The 22,153-nt window shown below is 38.4% G+C and overlaps 1 protein-coding gene across 3 annotated transcripts in view; it reads left to right on the top strand.

The window, feature by feature from the left end:
* Nucleotides 1–22,153, top strand: part of btv (dynein cytoplasmic heavy chain beethoven) — a 289,769-nt gene that overhangs the window by 184,651 nt on the left and 82,965 nt on the right. For all 3 annotated transcript variants that reach the window (XM_070086734.1, XM_070086733.1, XM_070086735.1), the window contains 5 exons: nucleotides 3,275–3,406; nucleotides 9,001–9,210; nucleotides 9,611–9,824; nucleotides 13,449–13,606; nucleotides 21,163–21,256. In XM_070086734.1, coding sequence (XP_069942835.1) covers nucleotides 3,275–3,406; nucleotides 9,001–9,210; nucleotides 9,611–9,824; nucleotides 13,449–13,606; nucleotides 21,163–21,256 — 808 coding nt within the window. The remainder of the gene's footprint in view (nucleotides 1–3,274; nucleotides 3,407–9,000; nucleotides 9,211–9,610; nucleotides 9,825–13,448; nucleotides 13,607–21,162; nucleotides 21,257–22,153) is intronic.

Genomic DNA, 22,153 nt, shown 5'->3' with positions numbered 1-22,153 from the left:
CTCCGACCGTGTTTTTTTTTAATTAAAATGCCGACTTTGTGGTCTATTTTTGTATAGTATTTATGGTTGTGTATTCTTGTTTTCTTGGTCTCATTTGATAGAATGGAAAACATTATAGAACCTGGAAATGGAGCTCAAAGTAGGGGAAATGTTTGATTTTTGCCGACGTTCAAAAGTAAACAAATGATGTCATTGTCCAATAAATGTCCAACTAGCCATTCTAATATGCAGTCATGAATGGGTTGATGTTATTTATACAATTATTACAGTATTGCAGTAGTCTGCATAACAGTAAATCTTCTATTTTTTGCTTGAATAAAAATTCAAAATAGAAAGCAAGAGTAATATCAGAGGGGCCTGGAAACATGACTGATGAACAAAGCAAATGTTATTTTAGAGCCAGGAATGTCATATTTTTTAATTTTCGTGAAATTGGCCAAATTGCAAATTTCTGACCACGTTATTGGGTAGTTGAAATCAGTAAATGGGTAGTTTCTTGTACTCAATCGATAGAAAAAAATGGATTTCTTAAAAAAATAGTTATGAGTTTGGTCAACTGGAACAATGGAATTAGCCGAAAATAGGGCTCAAAGTGGGCGAAATAGCCAATTTGTAAATATCGCCGCTTTGCGAGAGCGTAATTCCGTCAGTTTTCCATCAATTTTCGTGCTTTTGGTGTCATTACAATCGGGAAAAGATTCTCTATCATTTCATAAGAAAATAATTTTTTTTTTTTTTTGCGACACCAGGAGACACTTCAGGATTGGGGGTTGCGACAGTCAAGGGGTTAACATACAATGGAATATTTTGTATCAAATCAAAGGTAGCATCAAAAGCTATTAACATCTACCTGTGCAATAATGTTTTGTTAATACATTAAAGAAAAATAAGGAAATTAAGGCCATTGTTGTTCTAAAATTGCTGTATTTTAAGTACTGACTTTCAACTGTTAATTCTGTTTTACAGCTGTTACACAATTACTGCATTATGGTAACTGTATCCTATCCTGCCATCCTTTATTTAAAACAGTTTTGAATCAGTAGTTCAGGTATTTAAAGAACGGTAGATTTGTTTTTCTCATTATCACTAGAAAACTTATTAACAGTACTTTTAGGTTATATTCATACCATATATTTTCAGAATGCATAGGTAAGTCAGACAGCTGATAAAGATAATGTGACCACATAAACAAAGTGTACCAAATAGTGATGTTACATTTAGAATGACAGTTGATATACATCAGTCTACATCATGGTATCTACTCAAACTCAGTATTGTCATTTTTGAATAGGGTATAAACAGATGACATGGCATTTGTGCAACCTACCCCTCTGCAATATCCACAAGCATCTGAGCACTACACCATGCTTCCTGCAGCTACACCTCAGGGTATCACAATTCACTTGACAGTTGGAGTGTATTACATGCAGCAGTAGCTGTGAAGTGGGTGGCAACCTGGTTGTTTTAAGTTCAAAATTAGTAAAATTCTCAATCCATCCTAGCCACTCTTGACTTTGGAAATACATATGTACACTGGTAGTGAGCAGCTTCAGCAGTTGGATGGAGTTTGTGCACCTGCATGAAAGAGCAGCCTCTCTCTCAGCCTTCTCACAAAATTTTCTGTAGAGCAGGACATCCAAGCCCTCGCTATAGTCACCACCATATAAGCAGGTCAGGACCTTCTTACCAGAACTGGTGACTTCTTCAGAAGATTGTTTCTAGAAGATTACTGCTTCCTTCTTAAACTTGATGTTGCTTCCTAAGTGCACTCCCTTTCCAACACTGAGAGACTTAAAGTGATGTCACACCCAGTAATGGCATGCGTGAATAGCAGCAAGGAACGTGTTTCTGGACCCAGTTCTGTCTTCAGCCACTTGATGTTTCAAATCCTTCTCAGTTTCTTTGAAGTCTTCTGCACTTCTGGTCTGAACACAAGTGGAAATGCATGCATAACAGTAGCAAGAGGTATGGATCTTCTCCAATAAAGGTACTAGTAGGATGCTTGTTTAAATTGTTGGCCAAACACTATTCTTTCTTTGTCTTGATTGGCACCCCTTCTACAAAGCTGACCTTGGCACCAACCACTCCTCAAGACCTTTGACGGTGAGATGTGTCCTTTGTAGAGGGACCAGTTTCATAGCCATCGAAGACAACCATGGCATCAGCATACCTCCTTTCCACATAGGTGACATGGAGTTGGCAAGTGGAACCACATGTGGTATCTCATGATGAAAGTAACTTTTGGAGTATTGAGTCACCATTGAATACATAGCACATGTCAGTTTTATTTTCCTAAGCAGGCATGTTTACATTTTGTGCCAATTTTCAAACGGCATCAGCAAGTGAAAACTTGAATGAATATTAAAATAGTATAAAATATTGACAGGTTGGTAAGTAAGACACGCGTGCAACAGTTAGGCAACAGTTTCGGAATAAAGATACCTAACTGTTGCACATCTCTCCTGCTTTTACCAACTTTTCTGTACTTGACTGAAGAAGCCTACTGTATAGGCAAAACATTCCTAAATATAGATACCTAACTGTTGCACATGTGTTTTACTTTATAAATGATAACTTGTTGGCCTCTTGAAAAAGTCCATTTCTTTCAGACATTGCTGATGGAATGCTTCATAACTTGTAGTGAAAGATGTAAACAACATTGTCATCCATGTTCTTTGCAGCTTTTATCAGGCACTGAAACAGCTGTGAATCAACATGAATGGATTCACCATCAACTTTTGCTGAAACCTTGTGGTCAAGTGTTACGTGATTCTTATTCTTAAGGTGTACTCTGTCGTTTCTTCCTTTCATGCTCTCAAGGATTTTGCTGCTGTACATAACTCAACAAGATGAAATTTTTCTTCTTTCAACAGACTGGCCATATCCCACCGAAGCAGGGAGGCCCAAAAAGAAAAACTAAAAGTTTCTCTTTTTAACTTTAGTAATGTATACAGGAGAAGGGGTTTAAATTATTATTTTCGACCACTGTGAGCCTCAGAATTATCTCTGAGTTACCAGACCTTGCTACGTGGAGGTCAGTGTACACGTACACACTTGTGTCTCCTTGCCGGAGTTGATAGGTTTCAACCTGAAGCGTTAACAAGATGAAATACCTGTCAAAATTAATATAAGGAATAAGTGTTGGCTGACATATTGGCTAGGGGTACTAAGATTGTTACATCAAAAATAAATTCTGTTGCAGTTTGTTTTAACTCAGGTTGACTGGACTAATTTAGTGAATTTTAGAATTTTATACGTAATAATTGTTTTTCAGATCTCTTCGAGCACCACCCGAGATAATACGAGATATCCTCGAGGGTGTACTACGCCTCATGGGGGTTCAAGATACTTCGTGGAATTCTATGAAAACTTTCTTAGCAAAGAGGGGTGTCAAGGAAGAAATAAGGTGTGCTGAAATGAGTTTTTTAATATAACTTGTTATATCTGAATGTTCTTCCAGCTCTACCCCTTAAGCCATCAGGAGAATTATGACATATCCCCAAAGTAGTCATCCATCGTATCTATTCTTTGAATTACATTATCAAATTAACCCATTATATCACTTGTATATTATTTAAAAACTGACTTATTGGGTACTCATTTTCCCAAATGTTCAAACTTGGCCCACTGCTATTTTATATACTACATCTTTGTATTAGAGGGAATGAGGGATAGGGGTCATCCTAGGAAAGGATGGAGGGAGGAGGCAAAAGAGGTTTTGTATGCAAGGGGTTTAGACATACAACAGGCATGTATGAGCATGTTAAATAGGAGTGAGTATAGCTGAATGGATTTTGGGACTTTATGAGCTGTTGGAGTATGAGCTAGGTAATATTTTGTGAAGGAATTCAGGGAAATCGGTTAGCCAGACTTAGAGTCCTGGAGGTAGGAAGTACAATGCCTGTACTTTAACCCTTTGAGGGTTGAGACCCTCAATCCTGAACTCCAGCTCAGGGTCGTAAAATTTTCCAAAAAAAAAAAAAATTCTTATGAAATGATAGAGAACTTTTCCCAATGGTAATGAAACCAAAAGCATGAAATTTGATGGAAAACTTACAGAATTATGCTCTCGTGAAGTTAGTGGTCTCGACGATTTTTATGCATTGGCAGTTTTTCCCACTTTGACCCCTGTTTTCAGCCAATACCTATGTTCCAGTCGACTAAAATCATAGCTATTTCGCTAGAACTCCATTTGTTCTATCGATTGAGTACAAGAAACTGTCCATTTACCGATTTCAACTACCCAATAAAGTGGTCAGAAACTGGGAATTTGGCCAATTTCACACAAATTTCAAAAGATGTCAATTTCAAAATAGGGTCCAGAATAAACAAGACAGACATTCCTGGCACTAAAATAACATTTTCTTTGTTCATTAGTCATGTCTCCAGGCCCCTCTTATATTCAAATTCAAATTCAAAGTTTATTCTCTATAAGGATTACAATGCTGAGTTTACAGAATTTGGTTATTGTGTGGTTTACATGTAGTAAAATAATGATTACAGAGTGTACCATTAGAACACCTAGCATGGCTAGGCATTTCGGGCAGACTAAGTTTAATTCTTAATTTTAAAATATTACAAATTATGAGGTAAGTTGGTATTATGGCTAAGTGACTAAATACTAGTTTGAAAGTTTAGCAATGTGAATGCTTTTGTTTTGGCACAGTACATAGTTTCAGTATTGGAGTATCACAGGATTCATTATTTTAAGATTGAGATTAATATTTCTGTTTATGGTCAAATGGGTGAGTGAGTGTAAGTGTGAACCACCAGGTGATATTCGTGTAGTTAGTTGACGGGGTGTATCAGGGAGATAAGATGTTTTCTAATGGTAGTTTTGAAGGTGATGAATGTGTCTGCAGTTCTAGAGTTCTCAGGTAGGGTGTTCCAGATTTTAGGGCCTTTGACATACATTGAATTTTTGTAAAGGTTTAGTCGGACACGGGGAATGTCGTAGAGATGTTTGTGTCTGGTGTTATGCCTGTGGGTTCTGTCACAACTATCAAGAAAGCATTTTAGGTCAAGGTTGATATTGGAGTTTAAGGTCCTGTAGATGTAGATTGCACAGTAGTAAGTGTGGATGTACTGAACAGGGAGTAAGTTTAGATCTATGAAGAGTGGGAGGGTGTGTTGCCAGGGATGGGATTTAGTGATTATTCTTACTGCAGCTTTTTGTTGGGTTATTATTGGCTTTAGGTGTGTTGCTGCAGTTGATCCCCAAGCACATATAGCATAGGTGAGGTATGGATAAATAAGTGAATATTTATTCTCACAAAAGCTAGAAGATTTACTGTTATGCAGACTACTGCATTATTGTAAAAATGGTACAGTGCTCTTGCGAAAGAATATTAGACTCAACAGTTGACGTGTGTTGGACACATGGTGTGATTTGTTTACTCTTGAACATTGGCAAAAATTGAATATTTCCGCTAATTTGAGCTCAATTTCAAGGTACTTTTCATTGTGAAACCAATCAGTATCATCTATATTTCTCTAACATATCTTCCATTCTATCAAATGAGATCAAGAAAACGAGAATAAAACCATAAATACCATATGGAAATACACTGCAAAGTTGCTGTTTTAAACCAAAAACATGGTCAGAGTTTTTTTTTTTTTCATTGTGCACTGTGTGCTGCAAGATTTTTTTTTATACTGCACACACTGACCATGCAGACCAGCTTTCTTCCACTAGATTTAAAGGTGCTAGAATTGTGGCGTATATATACATGACTGACACTGACTATTAAAACGTACATGTATGTGACCAACCCTCAAAGGGTTAAAAGAGAGGTTTGGGATATTTGCTGTATAGAGTGACATCTAAACTGCTATATCTACGTGCCTCTGCAAAGAAAATGATAATTTGAATGATGGTGAGTGTGTTTCTTTTTTTTGGGTCATCCTGCCTTGGTGGGAGATGATCAGTATGTTAAAAAAAAAAAAAAAAAAGAGATCTCTGGTCTTTTCACCAGCCCTTTATATTCCAATTTTGCAGTATAAAGCAAAACCCAATACTATTTTCAAACCAGATATTTTACAATTTTTTTATTTTTCAAAATATTCAGGGCACTGGGGTAGTGAACGTATATGTACATTTGGCGTTTGGACCGTTTAAGGGTTAACACTCAGTGTGCACTGCATTAAAAAAATCTGGGACCACTTAGTACCTTGTGGGAGCACCAGTTCAAATGAGCGCCAGCTAGGGCAAATAGTGCGGCAAACACCTGGGATTCACTGATTTCATGTAGTATTAACTCTCCCATTTTAAGAGGAAAGTGATGTTGACCCCGAGTTTAGTGGCTTTGAGGTGGATGCTGCCATAAATGGTAGAGGAAATATCAAAAAACCTTGATAATAACCCATGTGCAACACCCTTTCAGAATGCCTTATAACCTATGCCCTAAGTAAGGAGAAACAACTTTGGAATGTAATACTTGTTCAGCAGGCTGGCTGGCTGGCCGGCTGCTGGCAGCCTGGCTCTATCTCTGTTTGTCTGTCTGTATCAATGTCTGTCTCTGTCTATCTTTGTCTGTCTCTATCTGTCTCTATCTCTTTCTGTCTCTCTGTCTCTTTCTATCTGTCTCTGTCTATCTAATACAAGTATACATAGTATAAATTACCTAGGATAACCCAAAAATCCAGACAAAGTGCTATACTCTGCTTGAAGATATGAGTAAACTTTATGATGCAGTCTTGTGGCTCTCTCGGAGACAGAGAGCTAGACAGATAGACAGGGAGCCTGACAGACAGACAAATAGACGCACAGACATGTTTGTGTACCTGCGAAAACAAAGCGAGGGCCAATGCTCATCAGATGTCACCTCTTATCTTATCTTCTCTTATCACTGCACCCTCGCTTACACTCATCAAATGTCACCTCTTACCTTATGTTATCTCATCTTATCACTTCACTGTCAGGGGTGGACTGAGGCTTGTTTTACATGCTTCAAAGGAACTTATTATTACATATTCTTCTTCTTCTTCTTCTTATATACTCCCACATGCCCAAAACATTGCTGGGACTTATAAATACTTTGTATATATTCCAAGACAATAGTAAATGGCCAAGGCAGCTGTAAATGTCCACCTGTCAATGTGTTTGTGACAATTTGAGTACAATTTCAGTACCTAATACTAGTGTCAGAACAAAGATTGGTTATGAAATGACAAGAATTACTATAAATTGTAATTATCAGAACATAAAAATTATATAAAATATGAAAAGGAGAAAAAAAAGGTATATCGGCAACACTTCTGCAAGCGGCAGGACTTGAGGTTGCCATCAGGTGAGCATCCAGTGCCAACTTCTCAGCCTCATAGCTCTGTAAGTACTGACCCTATTTTTTTTTATCCTGTAACACTTGGAAAAATGTTCTCTTTCTTTCCATAAAAAAAAATTATTTTCCAAAATATTCAGGGCACTGGAGTAGTGAATGTATATATACGTTTGGACTGTTTATGGGTTAAAGCTATGTTTGGTACCTGCCTCCACTACCTCACTTTCCAGACTATTCCACTTCCTGACAACTCTGTGACCAAAGAAATACTTCCTAATATCCATGTGATTCATTTGAGTCTTCAACTTCCATAGTGACCCCTTGTTGCTATGTTCCATCTCTGGAACATCCTATCTCTCTCCACCTTGTCGATTCCTCTCAGTATTTTATGTCATTATCATGTCCCCCCATCCTCTAGTGCTGTCAGGTCGAGCTCCCTTAATCTTTCCTCATAGAACATACATTTATGTGAATAAATAACTTTTTTTTTAACATGTCAGTCATTTCCCACTGAGGCAGGGTAATCCAAAAAGAAAGAGAAACCCAAAAGGAAAGAAAAAACTTTCATCATCATTCAATACTTTCACCATCATTCATACATAATCACTGTCTTTGCAGAGGCATGCATATATGACAGTTCAGATGTCATTCCAAACAGCCAATATCCCAAACTTCTTCTTTAATGTGCAGGCACTCTACTTACCACCTCCAAGACTCAAGTCCAGCTAACTGGTTTCCCTGATTCCCTTCACAAAATATTACCCTGCTCACACTCCAACAGCTTGTGAAGTTCCAAAAACCGTTTATCTCCATTCACTCCTATCTAACATGTACACACATACCTACTGTATGTCCAAGCCCCTTGCATACCAAGCCTCTTTTTACCCCCCTCCCTTCTCCTCTCCACTACAGATTTATGCACCCTCCAAGTTATCCTGTTTTGCTCCATCCTTTCTAAATGACCAAACCTCCTCAACAACCCCTCCTCATCCTTCTGAATAATACTTTTAGTAACAACACACCTCTTCCTAATTTCCACACTATGAATTCCTGCATATTTACACCACACATTGCCCTTAGACATGACATCTCCACTGCCTCCAGCCTCCTTCTTGCTGCAGCATTTGCAACCCATCACGCTTCACACTAACATAACAGTGTTAGTACCATTATACTCTCATACATTTCCTTCTTTGCCTCCATGGATAACATTCTTTGTCTCCACAGATACCTCAGTGCACCACTTGCCCTTTTTCCTTCATCAATTCTAAGGTTTACCTCATCCTTTATAAATCCATCTGCTGACAAATCTACTCCCAAATATCTGAACACATTTACTTCTTCCATACTCCTTTCCTCTAATGTAATATCCAGTTTCTCTTTACCTAACTCGTTTGATACCCTCATCACTTCACTCTTATCTGTGTTCACTTTCAACTTTACATCCCCTCCCAAACTCATTCATTAATCTTTGCAACTTCTCTTTAGAATCTCCCAAAAGCACAGTATCATTAGCAGAAAGAAACTGTGTCAATTCCCATTTTGTATTTGATTCTCCATAATTTAGTCCCATCCCTCTCCCAACCCTAGCATTTACTTCTTTTACAACCACATACATATAAATACTGTAAATAATGTTTCTTTGTTTACCTAGTAAATTTGTCATTTTCCCTTTATATGAGAGTTTAGAATTGTACATGATGCTTCACATTGTTTTCAGGAATTATGATCCAAGAGATGTAACATCAGAAGCTCGCAAATCAGTAGAAAAATTGCTTCATGAACGTGCAGATTCTTTTGATGCTTCAGCAGCTAAAAGAGCATCAACTGCAGCAGCACCGCTGGCAGCTTGGGTAAAAGCTAATGTACGATTCTCTTACGTCTTAGAAAAAGTAAAACCTTTAGAGAAAGAACAAGATAAACTACAAAGGTAAAAATGGCAGATAGTCTCTATGTTTCATGTTAGAGAATTATGTATAATACTGAATCATTATAAGATACAAGTTGAATAATCTATATAGTGTGTGATGAATGGTTTTGAAAACCGACATGTTGAAGAATTGAGACACTCATGCAACATATGGGAATCTTTATTTGTTGCATAAGTATCTCAATTCTTCAATCTATATAGTGTCATTGCTTTTAAGGAGGACAGCATGGGATTTTAACATTAATATAGTGCCTAATAGAATTTTCTTGAAATAATATATGCATTTAATAGTTAAAATTTTACAAATTTTGTATTCAGTATACTATTCCATGAACAATTCTTTAACCCTTCAGTACAGTCCTCATAGAGTTGTACAGTACACAATTTTTATTTATTGTAGAAATTTGGAGAAAGCAGAGGCTCAAATTGGAGAGCTGTCTGCTGGTTTGGATGATGTTGACAAGCAAGTGGCAGTACTGCGGGAAAAATTAAATCGCTCTACTAAAGAAGCTGCAGAGGTAGAATTTCATTTAAATAAAGCCAAGGAAACAATCACAGCTGCAGAAAGCCTCGTTACTAAACTGGAGGGAGAATATCAACGTTGGAGTCAACAGGTAAGATTTTTTTGAGAAAATACAGAACAAAAATTGTTAATGGTAACTTGTAAAACAATCAGTTACATGTACAGGTATACCATGCTAATATGGCATTTTGCTTTAGAGCGCTTCACTAATGTGGTGCCTTTCAATTATTTATTTTAACACATCAGCCGTTTCCCACCAAGGCATGGTGACCCAAAAGAAAGGAAAAACTTTCACCATCATTCAGTACTTTCACCATCACTCATACATAATCAGGCACTCAGATACGACAGTTTAGATGTCCCTCCAAGCTGCCAATATCCCAAATGCCTCCTTTAAAGTGCAAGCATTGTATTTCCCATTTCCAGGACTTAAGTCCAGTTTCCCTGAATCCTTTCATGATATATTACGCTGCTCACACTCCAGCATTTCATCAGGTCCCAGAAACCATTGGTTTCCATTCACTCCTATCTAACACGCTCGCACACATTGGAAGTCCAAGCCCCTCACCCACAAAACCTCATTTACCCCTTCCTCCAACCTTTTCGAGGACTATCCCTGCCCCACCTTCCTTCTCCTACAGATTTATACTCTCTCCAAGTCATTCTACTTTGTTCCATTCTCTCTAAATGACCAAATCACCTCAACAACCCCTCTTCAGCCCTCTGACTAATACCTTTAGTAACTCCGCGCCTCCTCCTAATTTTCACACTACGATTTCTTTGCATAATATTTACACCACACATTGCTCTTAGACACAACATCTCCACTGCCTCCTGCTTTCTCCTTGCTGCAGCATTCACAGCCAATGCCTCACATCCATATAAAATTGTTGGCACCACTGTACTCTTGTACATTCCCTTCTTTGCCTACATGGATAATATTTTTTTGTCTCCACAGATACCTGAGTGCACCACTCACCTTCTTTCCTTCATCAATTCTATGGTTAACCTCAATTTTCATAAACCCATATGCTGATAAGTCAACTCCCAAATATCTGAACACATTCACTTCAAAAAACGTTATCTATGGATGCAAAGAAGGGAATGTATGAAAGTATAGTAGTACCAACACTCTTATATGGGTGTGAAGCTTGGGTGGTAAATGCAGCAGCGAGGAGATGGTTGGAGGCAGTGGAGATGTCCTGTCTAAGGGCAATGTGTGGTGTAAATATTATGCAGAAAATTTGGAGTGTGGAAATTAGAAGGTGTGGAGTTAATAAAAGTATTTGTCAGAGGGCAGAAGAGGGGTTGTTGAGGTGGTTTGGTCATTTAGAGAGAATGGATCAAAGTAGAATGACATGGAAAGCATATAAATCTATAGGGGAAGGAAGGCGAGGTAGGGGTCGTCCTCGAAAGGGTTGGAGAGAGGGGGTAAAGGGCTTGGACTTCCAGCAAGCGTGCATGAGCGTGTTAGATAGGAGTGAATGGAGACGAATGGTACTTGGGACCTGACGATCTGTTGGAGTGTGAGCAGGGTAATATTTAGTGAAGGGATTCAGGGAAACCGGTTATTTTCATGTAGTCGGACTTGAGTCCGAGGAGGAGTTTGGGATATTGGCAGTTTGGAGGGATATGTTGTGTATCTTTATACGTGTGTGCTTCTGAGCTGTTGTGTTCTGAGCGCCTCTGCAAAGGCAGTGATTGTGTGTGAGTGTGGTGAAAGTGTTGAATGATGATGAAAGCATTTTCTTTTTGGGGATTTTCTTTCTTTTTTGGGTCACCCTGCCTCGGTGGGAGACGGCCGACTTGTTGAAAAAAAAAAAAAAAATTCACTTCTTCCATACTCCCTCCCTCCAATGTGATATCCAATTTTCTTTATCTAAATCATTTGAGACCCTCATCACCTTACTCTTATTTATGTTCACTTTCAACATTCTACCTTTACACACCTTCCCAAACTCATCCACTAACCTTTGCAACTTTTCTTTAGAGTCTCCCACAAGCACAGTGTCATCAGCGAAAAGTAACTATGTCAATTCCTATTTTGTATTTGATTTGCCATAATTTAATCCCACCCCTCTCCCCAACACCCCAACATTTATTTTTTTTTACAACCCCATTACATTATGTTTATATATATATTCATTATCATGCAAGATTTTAGGTATGTCCTGTTACTTCTACTTACACTTAGGTCACACTACATATGCATGTACAAGCATATATACATGCACCCCTCTGAGTTTTCTTCTATTTTCTTACTAGTTCTTGTTCTTATTTCCTCTTATCTCCATGGGGAAGTGGAACAGAGTTCTTCCTCCATAAGCCATGTGTGTCGTAAGAGTCGACTAAAATGCTGGGAGCAAGGGGCTAGTAATCCCTTCTCCTGTATACATTACTAAAGTTAAAAAGAGAAACTTTTGTTTTTCTTTTTGGGCCACTCTGCCTCTGTGGGAAGTGGCTGATTTGTTGAAAGAAGATATGTTCATTATATTTTATGTTTAATTAGTATTACACCTAATTTAAATGAACCCAAAAGTGCTTTGCACATATAAAGGCTTTCTCATATTAGGAATCCTATTAACTCTTTGACTGTTTTGGTCGTATATATACATCTTAAGAGCCAGTGTTTTTGACGTATATATACTCTTTAATTCTAGCAGCTTCAAATCAAGCAGGAGAAAGCTGGTAGGCCCACATGTGAAAGAATGGGTCTGTGTGGTCAGTGTGCACCACATAAAAAGAATCCTGCAGCATGAAGTGCATAATGAGAAAAAAAACTGACTGTTTTTTTGGATTAAAACACCGACTTTGAGGTGTATTTTTGCATAGTATTTATCGTTGTATTCTCATTTTCATGGTCTCATGTGATAAAATGGAAAACATTTGCAGAAATAGAGATGATTTTGATTAGTTTCGCGATGAAACAACCTTGAAATTGAGTGGAAATGTTCGATTTTTACCAATTTTCAAGAGTAAGCAAATCACACCACATGTCCAATACACATCAACTGGGGAGTCTGATATTCTTTCACTAGTGCACTGATATTATTTATACCATTTTTACAATAATGCAGTGGCCTGCATAACAGTAAATTTTGTATTTTTTTGTATGAATAAAAAATCAAAATAGAAAGCAATAGTAATATAAGAGGGGCCTAGAGACATGACTAATGAACAGAGGATATGTTATTTTAGTGCCAAGAATGTCTACATTGTTTATTCTGGACCTTATTCTGAAATTGGCATTTTTTTTAATTTGCATGAAATTGGCCAAATTGCCAGTTTCTGATCACTTAATTGGGTAGTTCGTATCGGTAAATGGGCGGTTTCTTGTACTCAATTAATAGAAAAATAGAGTTCTAAAGAAATAGCTATGAGTTTGGTCAACTGGAACAATGGAATTGGCCAAAAACAGGGCTCAAAGTTGGCGAAATCGCCGATCCATATATGCCGCCGAGACCGCTAACTTCGTGGGAGTGTAATTCCGTGAGTTCTAGACCAAATTTTGTACTTTTGGTGTCATTACCATCGGGAAAAGATTCCCTGTCATTTCATAAGAAAAAATAATTTTTTTTTTTTTCCAAAAATTTTGTGACATAGAATGACAGTTTCAGAAAGGGGCTTGGAACAGTCAAAGGGTTAACACAAATGTATCTTCTTGGAAGATAAATGATCATGATTATGTATAATACAGTATTTATATTTGTTGCAGGTGTCTGAGTTAGATTCAAGTATAAAAGGTCTGCCACGGGAGGCTCTCTTAGCTGCGTCATTCATTAGTTATCTGAGTGAAGCTCCAGAAGACACGAGGAAAACTACCATGGCCCTTTGGAGTCGCATGTTACAGGTGTCTGGCTTTGACTTAAGAAGGTTAGTTTCTTTAACACTGCAAGTATAACTTAAACCTTTAAAATATTTTAATATGTTCAGGCAGTACATTCCTTAATTGTCTAGTTTTTTAAAATGCTATTTTTAAAACAGTAATAATAATAACATGCATTACATTTTATTGAAATGTACAATTGTCTTTGGGAAATGCATGCAATTGGAAAATGCCCATTATTTTGTGGAGTATTTCAGATAGATCTTGACTAATTAGAGGTTACATAAAGGTATTACAAGGAAGGCATTGTCTGTTAAAAAGCTGACTGATGAACTGATGAACAGAGAAAATGTTATTTTAGTGCCAGGAATGTCTGCAGTGTTCATTCTCGACCCTATTTTGAAATTGACATATTTTTTAGTTTGCATGAAATTGGCCAAATTGTCAATTTCTGACCACTTCATTGGGTAGTTGAAATCAGTAAATGGGCAGTTTCTTGTACTCAATCAATAGAACAAATGGAGTTCTAAAGAAATAGCTATGAGTTTGGTCGACTGGAACAATGGATTTGGCCGAAAATAGGGCTCAAAGTCGGCAAAATCACTGATGCGTAAGTGTCTCCTAGGTCACTAACTTTGCAAGAGCGTAATTCCGTAAGTTTCCATCAAATTTTGTACTTTTGGTGTCATTATCATTGGGAAAAGATTCTCTATCATTTCATAAGATTTTTTTTTTTTTTTTTTTTTTTTTTTTTTTTTTTTTTTTTTTTTTTTTTTTTTTTTTTTTTTTTTCAAATATTTTGTGACACCAAGAGACACTTCAGGATTTGGGGTTGCAACAATCAAAGGGCTAACAAAGTGATCAGAAATTGGTAATTGGCCAATCTCAAACAAAATTCAGAAATTACCAATTTAAAAATAGGGCTCAGAATAAACAATGTAGACTTTCCTGGCACTAAAAAACATTTCTTCTGTTCCTTAGTCACATCTCCAGGCCCCTTATATATTACACTTGCTTTCCATTTTGAATTTTTATTTACACAAAATTAGAAGATTTACTGTTATGCAGACTATTGCATTATTGTAATAATTGTATAAATAAGGTCAGTGCATTCCTAAATGTTTATTAGATTGGCAGGCTGGATGCATATTGGACAAGTGTACTCTGGAATATCGGCAAAACTCGAACATTTCCACTACTTTGAGCTCAATTTTAGTCCTGAAACCATTCAAAATCATCTTTATTTCTGTAATATATCTTCCATTCTATCAAAGAGACCAAGAAACTGAGAATACAACCATAAAAACCGTATAAAAATACACGACAAAGTCACCGTTTTAATCGAAAAATATGGTCGCAATTTTTTTCTCGTGCTGTGTGCTGCAAAATTTTTTTTATATGGTGCATGCTTACAGCATAGACCCATTCTCTCATATCTAGGCCCAGATTTACTGCTTAAGGCTTATCTGAGTGAGTTAAGCTCATGGCATTGTACTACTGGACCAACATTGGCTTCAAAGCCATTATCTAACAGGACCGACACTGAGAGGGTTAATGCAGAAGGCTAGTGACCCAGTAAAAACATGTCATTGGACTGTCAGGCTTATTTCCATTGGTGTTCTTTAATCTTCTCCAGGATATGACCCACACCAGTCTGCTAACACCCAGGTATGTACTTAATACAAGGTGAAGAGGGGGCAACAGGTGTAAGGAAACATACCCAACATTTCCACTCATCTGAGGATTGAACCCAGGCCCCTTAGTGTGTGAGTTGAATCTGCAACCAGTTGAGACATGAGCACTCTATACAAATTTGCAGATAGTGTTGCATATCAGATAAAACATTGGGTAGAAAGGCTATGATGGCCCAAGGGTGAAGGCTCAACAAGTCACTCACTTTTTACTACTATTCCTTATCATAAAAAATAAATTTGTAGAGATAAGTGGATGGAATAGGTAGTAAGTTACTAAATGCTGTAGAGTTTTTATGAGGATAGTGATGCTCAGGTTAGGGTGTGTAGGAGAGAGATTACTTCCCAATAAAAGTAGGTCTTAGACAGGGATGTGTAATGTCATTATGGTTGTTTAACGTATTTATAGATGGGGTTGTAAAAAGTAAATGCTAGGGTGTTGGGGAGAGGGGTGGGATTAAATTATGGGGAATCAAATACACAGTGGGAGTTGACACAGTTACTTTTTGCTGATGATACTGTGCTTTTGGGGAATTCTAAAGAAAAATTACAAAGGTTCGTGGACGAGTTTGGGAGGGTGTGTAAAAGTAGAAAGTTGAAAGTGAATATAGATAAGAGTAAGGTGATGTGGATATCAAAAGATTTAGATAAAGAAAAATCAGATATCATATTGGAAGGAGGGAGTATGGAAGAATTGAATGTTATCAGATATTTGGGAGTTGACCTGTCAGCAGATGGGTTTATGAAGGGTAAGGTTAACCATAGAATTGTTGAAGGAAAAAGGTGAGTGGTGTGTTGAGGTATCTGTGGAGACAACGTTATCCATAAATGCAAAGGAGGGAATGTACCAGAGTATAGTGGTACCAACACTCTTATGTGGGGGTGAAGCATGGGTTGTAAATGCTGCAACGAGGATGGGGCCAAAGGCAGTGGAGATGTTGAGTCTAAGGGCAACATGTGGTGTAAATACAGTGGACACCTGAGTTTCGTGATTAATCCATTCAAGAGAGCCTGCCAAAAGTCGGAATTCACGAATGTCGAAACCATTTTCCCCATAACAAATAATGTAAGTCCAATTAATCCATTCCAGGGACTCAAAAGTATTAACAAAAATTATTTTTTTTATAGATTAAATATAGATTTACATACAGAAAAGAATGAGAAATCAAGTATAAAACAATAACAACATCACACTTACCTTTATTGAAGACACTTGTTGGTATATTGAAGACGGGAGGAGGGGAGAGGATGGAGAAGTTACACTGTTGTTTGGAAAGGGAATCCTCTTCCATAAAGGGAAATCCCCTTCCATAAAGAGAGGTCTTGCAGCTCTACCCTCAACCATCATCACTACCACCATCACTACCACCCTCTACCACCATCACTACCACCCTCTACCACCATCACAACCACTACCACCCTCTACCACCATCACAACCACTACCACCCTCTACCACCATTGCAACTGCCACCACCATCACTACCACCCTCTACCACCATCACAACCACTACCACCCTCTACTACCATCACTATCACCATCAAAACCACTACCACCCTCTACCACCACTACTTTCATATTTTTCTACAAACTTTTTCTTTAATTCTATCGTGTTTCTCACCTTCGTTACCAAAGGGCAGGCACTAGAAGCTTTCTCTGGACCCATGGTGGCTTATTTAACAGTTGCAAGCACAAAAAAGAATGGATTATTATGAAATGTATCATATGAACACATGGGGTGATGGTCACTCGACCAGAAACAATGCCACACTGACTCTGAATGGTGTGTGGGAGCCTTTGTGTACGCTTGGCTGCTGGGAGGCCACTCGGATGCGTTCCGTACTACCGACGAATCACGAGGCAAATCACGAAACGTGAGGCTATATTTGATGAAGCGCGATGCTCGTGAAACTCAGGGGTCCACTGTATTATGCAGAGAATTCGTAGTGTTTTCTTCTATTTTCTTTCGAGTTCTTGTTCTTGTTTATTTCCTCTTATCTCCATGGGGAAGCAAGGAGCTAGTAACCCCTTCTCCTGTATAATTTACTAAATTTAAAAAGAGAAACTTTTGTTTTTCTTTTTGGGCCACCCTGCCTTGGTGGCATGTGGCCGGTTTGTTGAAAGAAAGAAGAAGAAACATGCAACGTTTCAAGTATGTCTTGCTACCTCTACTTACACTTAGGTCACACTACACATACATGTCTTTCTTTCTTTCTTTCAACACACCGGCCGTATCCCACCGAGGCGGGGTGGCCCAAAAGGAAAAACGAAAGTTTCTCCTTTTACATTTAGTAATATATACAGGAGAAGAGGTTACTAGCCCCTTGCTCCCGGCATTTTAGTCGCCTCTTACAACACGCATGGCTTACGGAGGAAGAATTCTGTTCCACTTCCCCATGGAGATAAGAGGAAATAAACAAGAATAAGAACTAGAAAGAAAATAGAAGAAAACCCAGAGGGGTGTGTATATATGTGCTTGTACATGTATGTGTAGTGTGACCTAAGTGTAAGTAGAAGTAGCAAGACATACCTGAAATCTTGCATGTTCATGAGACAGAAAAAAGGACACCAGCAATCCTACCATCATGTAAAACAATTACAGGCTTTCGTTTTACACTCACTCGGCAGGACGGTAGTACCTCCCTGGGCGGTTGCTGTCTACCAACCTACTACCTATAACACACATACATGTACAAGCATATATATACACATCCCTCTGGGTTTTCTTCTATTTTCCTACTAGTTCTTGTTTTTGTTTATTTCCTCTTACCTCCATGGGGAAGTGGAACAGAATTCTTCCTCCATAAGCCATGCGTGTTGTAAGAGGCAACTAAAATGCCAGGAGCAAGGGGGCTAGTAACCCCTTCTCCTGTATATATTACTAAATGTAAAAGGAGAAACTTTCATTTTTCCTTTCGGGCCACCCTGCCTCGGTGGGATACGGCCGGTGTGTTGAAAGAAAGAAATACGTACTAAATATTTCAGTCTCATACTGAGGTCCTCTTCTGCAGACTAAGAAGTGCATAATAGATGAATCATATATACAGTAGCAATTCATTAGGTGCAGTTGCAGGTGTAGAAACAAACATCTTTACAAAGGTAGTTCTAGCAGTTTTCACTGCTCTTGTAGGATGATAATGTTAGATCATGATGCAGTCATAGCTGTCTTACAGATTTTGGATTTGTACACACAGTTTGCATTCTTCTGATTTATTGTCTCCATGATTGTTCAGTCATGCCATTGACCAATGTTTGTTACATTTACAGTGGAAACCCAGATATCGGCCAATACAGATATCGGCCAAATAGGATTTCGGCTGCTTTTTTGGGCGAAATTCTGTTCTTGATTTTGGCCAGCAACTCAGAAATCGGCTGTATTAGACGTGTCTGCCCGCCACTCTGCCGCGTTCGTGAGTCAGTCTGGCTGTATCTCTGGGCGAGTGAGCAACACTCCGCACATTCATCCAAACATTTCATTATAATCCATTGTTTTTTGTGGTTCTTTATTGAGTGTGACTGCAAAATAAGCCACCATGGGCCCAAAAGAAGTTCCTAGTGCCAGCCCTTTGGTAAAGAAAGTGAGGAACATGATAGAATTCAAGAAAGAAATTGTAGCAAAGTACAAAAAGTGGTGTACATATTCTCCAGCTTGCCAGGATGTATGGCAAATCCAAATCAACAATCACTTCCATCCTAGCAAAGAAAGTAGAAATCAAGGAAGCTAATGTTGCAAAAGGGGTAAAAATGCTAACGAAACAAAGATCACCCCATAATTGAAGATGTGGAGAAGTTATTGTTGGTGTGGATCAACGATAAACAATTAGCGGGAGATAGTGTTGTGGAGTCAATCATTTGTGAAAAGGCAAGGCAGGTACATGTAGATCTCGTAAAGAAAATGCATGGAACGAGTGCTGTTGTTAGTGAATTTAAGGCCAGCAGAGGCTGGTTCAACAGATTCAAGAAGCGTAGTGGCATACACAGTGTTGTAAGGCATGATGTGGCTGCAAGTTCAAACAAATGTGCAACTGAAGAATTCATGCATGAATTCAAGGAGCCCGTAGAGGCTGAAGGATTCCTCCCCCAACAAGTGTTCAGTTGTGATGAAACAGGCCTCTTTTGGAAGAAAATGCCAAAGAGGACCTACATCACACAGAAGGAAAAGACTGCCAGGACACAAGCCTATGAAAGATAGGCTTACTCTTTTGTTCTGTGGTAATGCTAGTGGGGATTTGAAAGTGAAGCCATTACTGGTGTATCACTCTGAAAATCCCAGAGTGTTCAAGAAAAGCAATGTCGTTAAGAGTAAATTGTGTGTGTTGTGGAAAGCTAATAATAAGGCAAATTTTCATTGACTGGGTCCATGAAGTGTTTGGCCCAAGTGTGAAGAAATACCTTCAGGAAAATAAATTGCCACTTAGGTGCCTCCTGGTACTGGACAATGCTCCTGCTCATCCTCCAAACATGTCGACCCTGTCGACCCTCTGCCTGTTGTGGAATCTTTTGTCTGGGGAAGTCCACGGGGTTGGAGGTGAGTGGCGAGGATGTGGAAGAGTTGGTGGAGGACCACGGGGAAAAGCTAACCAGTGAAGAGCTGCAAGATCTTCATCTGCAATTGCAACAGACCACAGCTGAGGAAATTCCTTCAGAGGAGGAGGAAGAGAGAGGGAAGAATGTGCCTTCTTCAGTGATTAAGGACATGTGTGCAAAGTGGAGTGAGTTGCAGAGTTTTGTGGAGAAATATCACCCTGACCAAGCACAAACAAGCCGTATCTGCAACATGTTCATTGACAAAACCTTTTCCCACTTCAGGCAAATCCTAAAGAAATACCAGAAATAGACCTCTCTGGACAGTTTTTTTTTTTTTTTTGTGCAACAGGGATGCAGTGACTGAAGCTGGTCCTAGTACCAGTAAAAAACCAAGAAGGGAAGTAACCCCAGAGAGGGCTTTGATACCTGAAGTCCTTATGGAGGGGGATTCCCCTTCCAAATAATAACCCCAACTCCCTCTCCCCTCCTCGTCTTCTTCAATACGCCAACAAGAGTCTTCAATAACGGTATGTAATGTTCATTTATCATTAAAATTTGTGCTTTATATTTATTTCTCATTGTTTTCTGTATGTAAAACTAAAGTTAATCTTTAAAAAATTTATTTTTTGTTAATATTTTGGGGTGTCTGGAACAGATTAATTGTATGTTCATTAATTCTAATGGGAAATATTACTTTGGTCTTCGGCTTTTTCACATTAAGGCCAATCATCTGGAGCAGATTATGGCCGAAATCCGGGGTTCCACTGTATATGTTAATTATACATTAGTAAATGTATTGTAAGTAGGTTGATGCATACAAGATCAATGAAGGTACTACATACTGTCATAAATGCCATATAATATGAATTCATTAGTTTATATATATTGTACATCCTAGGTAGTAGGTTGGTACACAGCAACTGCCCAGGGAGGTACCATCATCCTGCCAAGTGAGTGTAAAACAGAAGCCTGTAATTGTTTTACATGGTAAGATTGATGGTGTCTTTTTTCAGTCTCATAAACATGCAAGATTTCAGGTACGTCTTGCTAATTCTACTTACACTTAGGTCACACTACACATGCATGTACAAGCGTATATATACGCACCCCACTGGGTTTTCTTCTGTGTTCTTGCCAGTTCTTGTTTTTGTTTATTTCCTCTTATCTCCATGGGGAAGTGGAACAGAATTCTTCCTCTGTAAGCCATGTGTGTCATTGGAGGTGACTAAATGCCAGGAGCAAGGGGCTAGTGACCACTTCTCCTGTATACATTACTAATTTTAAAAAGAGAGACTTTTGTATTTCTTTTTGGGTCACCCTGCCTCGGTGGGATGTGGCTGGTTAAAAAAAAATATATTGTACATATGTATATGTATTAATTTACAGATTCTTAAGCAGTGAGAGGGAACAGCTGCAGTGGAAGGCAGAAGGACTTCCATCTGATCAGTTATCTATTGAAAATGCTCTCGTAATACTCCAGGTACGGTATGATATTGATGTTTTGAAATTTTTCATATGCTTTAATAGAATTTTAATAATGCAATTTTTCTAAAGAAAAATTTCATTATTAAAATTTGCATTATAAAATTCTAAAGAAAAATTGCAAAGGTTAGTGGACAAGTTTGGGAGTGTGTGTAAAGGTAGAAAGTTGAAAGTGAACATAGATAAGAGTAAGGTGATGAGGGGTATCAAATGATTTAGATTAAGAAAAATTGGATATCAAATTGAGGAGGAAGAGTATGGAAGCAGCAGATGGATTTATGAAGGATGAGGTTAATCATAGAATTGATGAAGGAAAAAAGGCGAGTGGTGCGTTGAGGTATATGTGGAGACAAAAAATGTTATTTTTGGAGGCAAAGAAGGAAATGTATGAAAGTATAGTAGTACCAACACTCTTCTATGGGTGTGAAGCTCGGGTTGTCAGTGCTGCAGCGAGGAGGAGGTTGGAAGCAGTGGAGATGTCCTGTCTAAGGGCAATGTGTGGTGTAAGTATTGTGCAGAAAATTCGGAGTGTGGAAGTTAGGAGGTGTGAAGTTAATAAAAGTATTAGTCAGAGGGTTGAAGAAAGGTTGTTGAGGTGGTTTGGTCATTTAGAAAGAATAAATCAAAGTAGAATGACATGGAGAGCGTATAAATCTGTAGGGGAAGGAAGGCGGGGTAGGGGTCGTCCTCAAAAACGTTGGAGATAGGGGGTAAAGGAGGTTTTGTGGGCGAGGGGCTTGGCCTTCCAGCAAGCGTGCATGAGCGTGTTAGAAAAGAGTGAATGGAGACGAATGGTATTTGGGACCTGACGAGCTGTTGGAATGTGAGCAGGGTAATATTTAGTGAAGGGATTCAGGGAAACCGGTTATTTTTATATAGCTGGACTTGAGTCATG

Source organism: Cherax quadricarinatus, chromosome 19 (genome assembly GCF_038502225.1).
Source record: "Cherax quadricarinatus isolate ZL_2023a chromosome 19, ASM3850222v1, whole genome shotgun sequence".
In the NCBI taxonomy this organism is placed as follows: Eukaryota; Metazoa; Arthropoda; class Malacostraca; order Decapoda; family Parastacidae; genus Cherax; species Cherax quadricarinatus.
The sequence above is the reverse complement of the archived record's forward strand: the minus strand, read 5'-3'. Positions and strand labels throughout refer to the sequence as shown.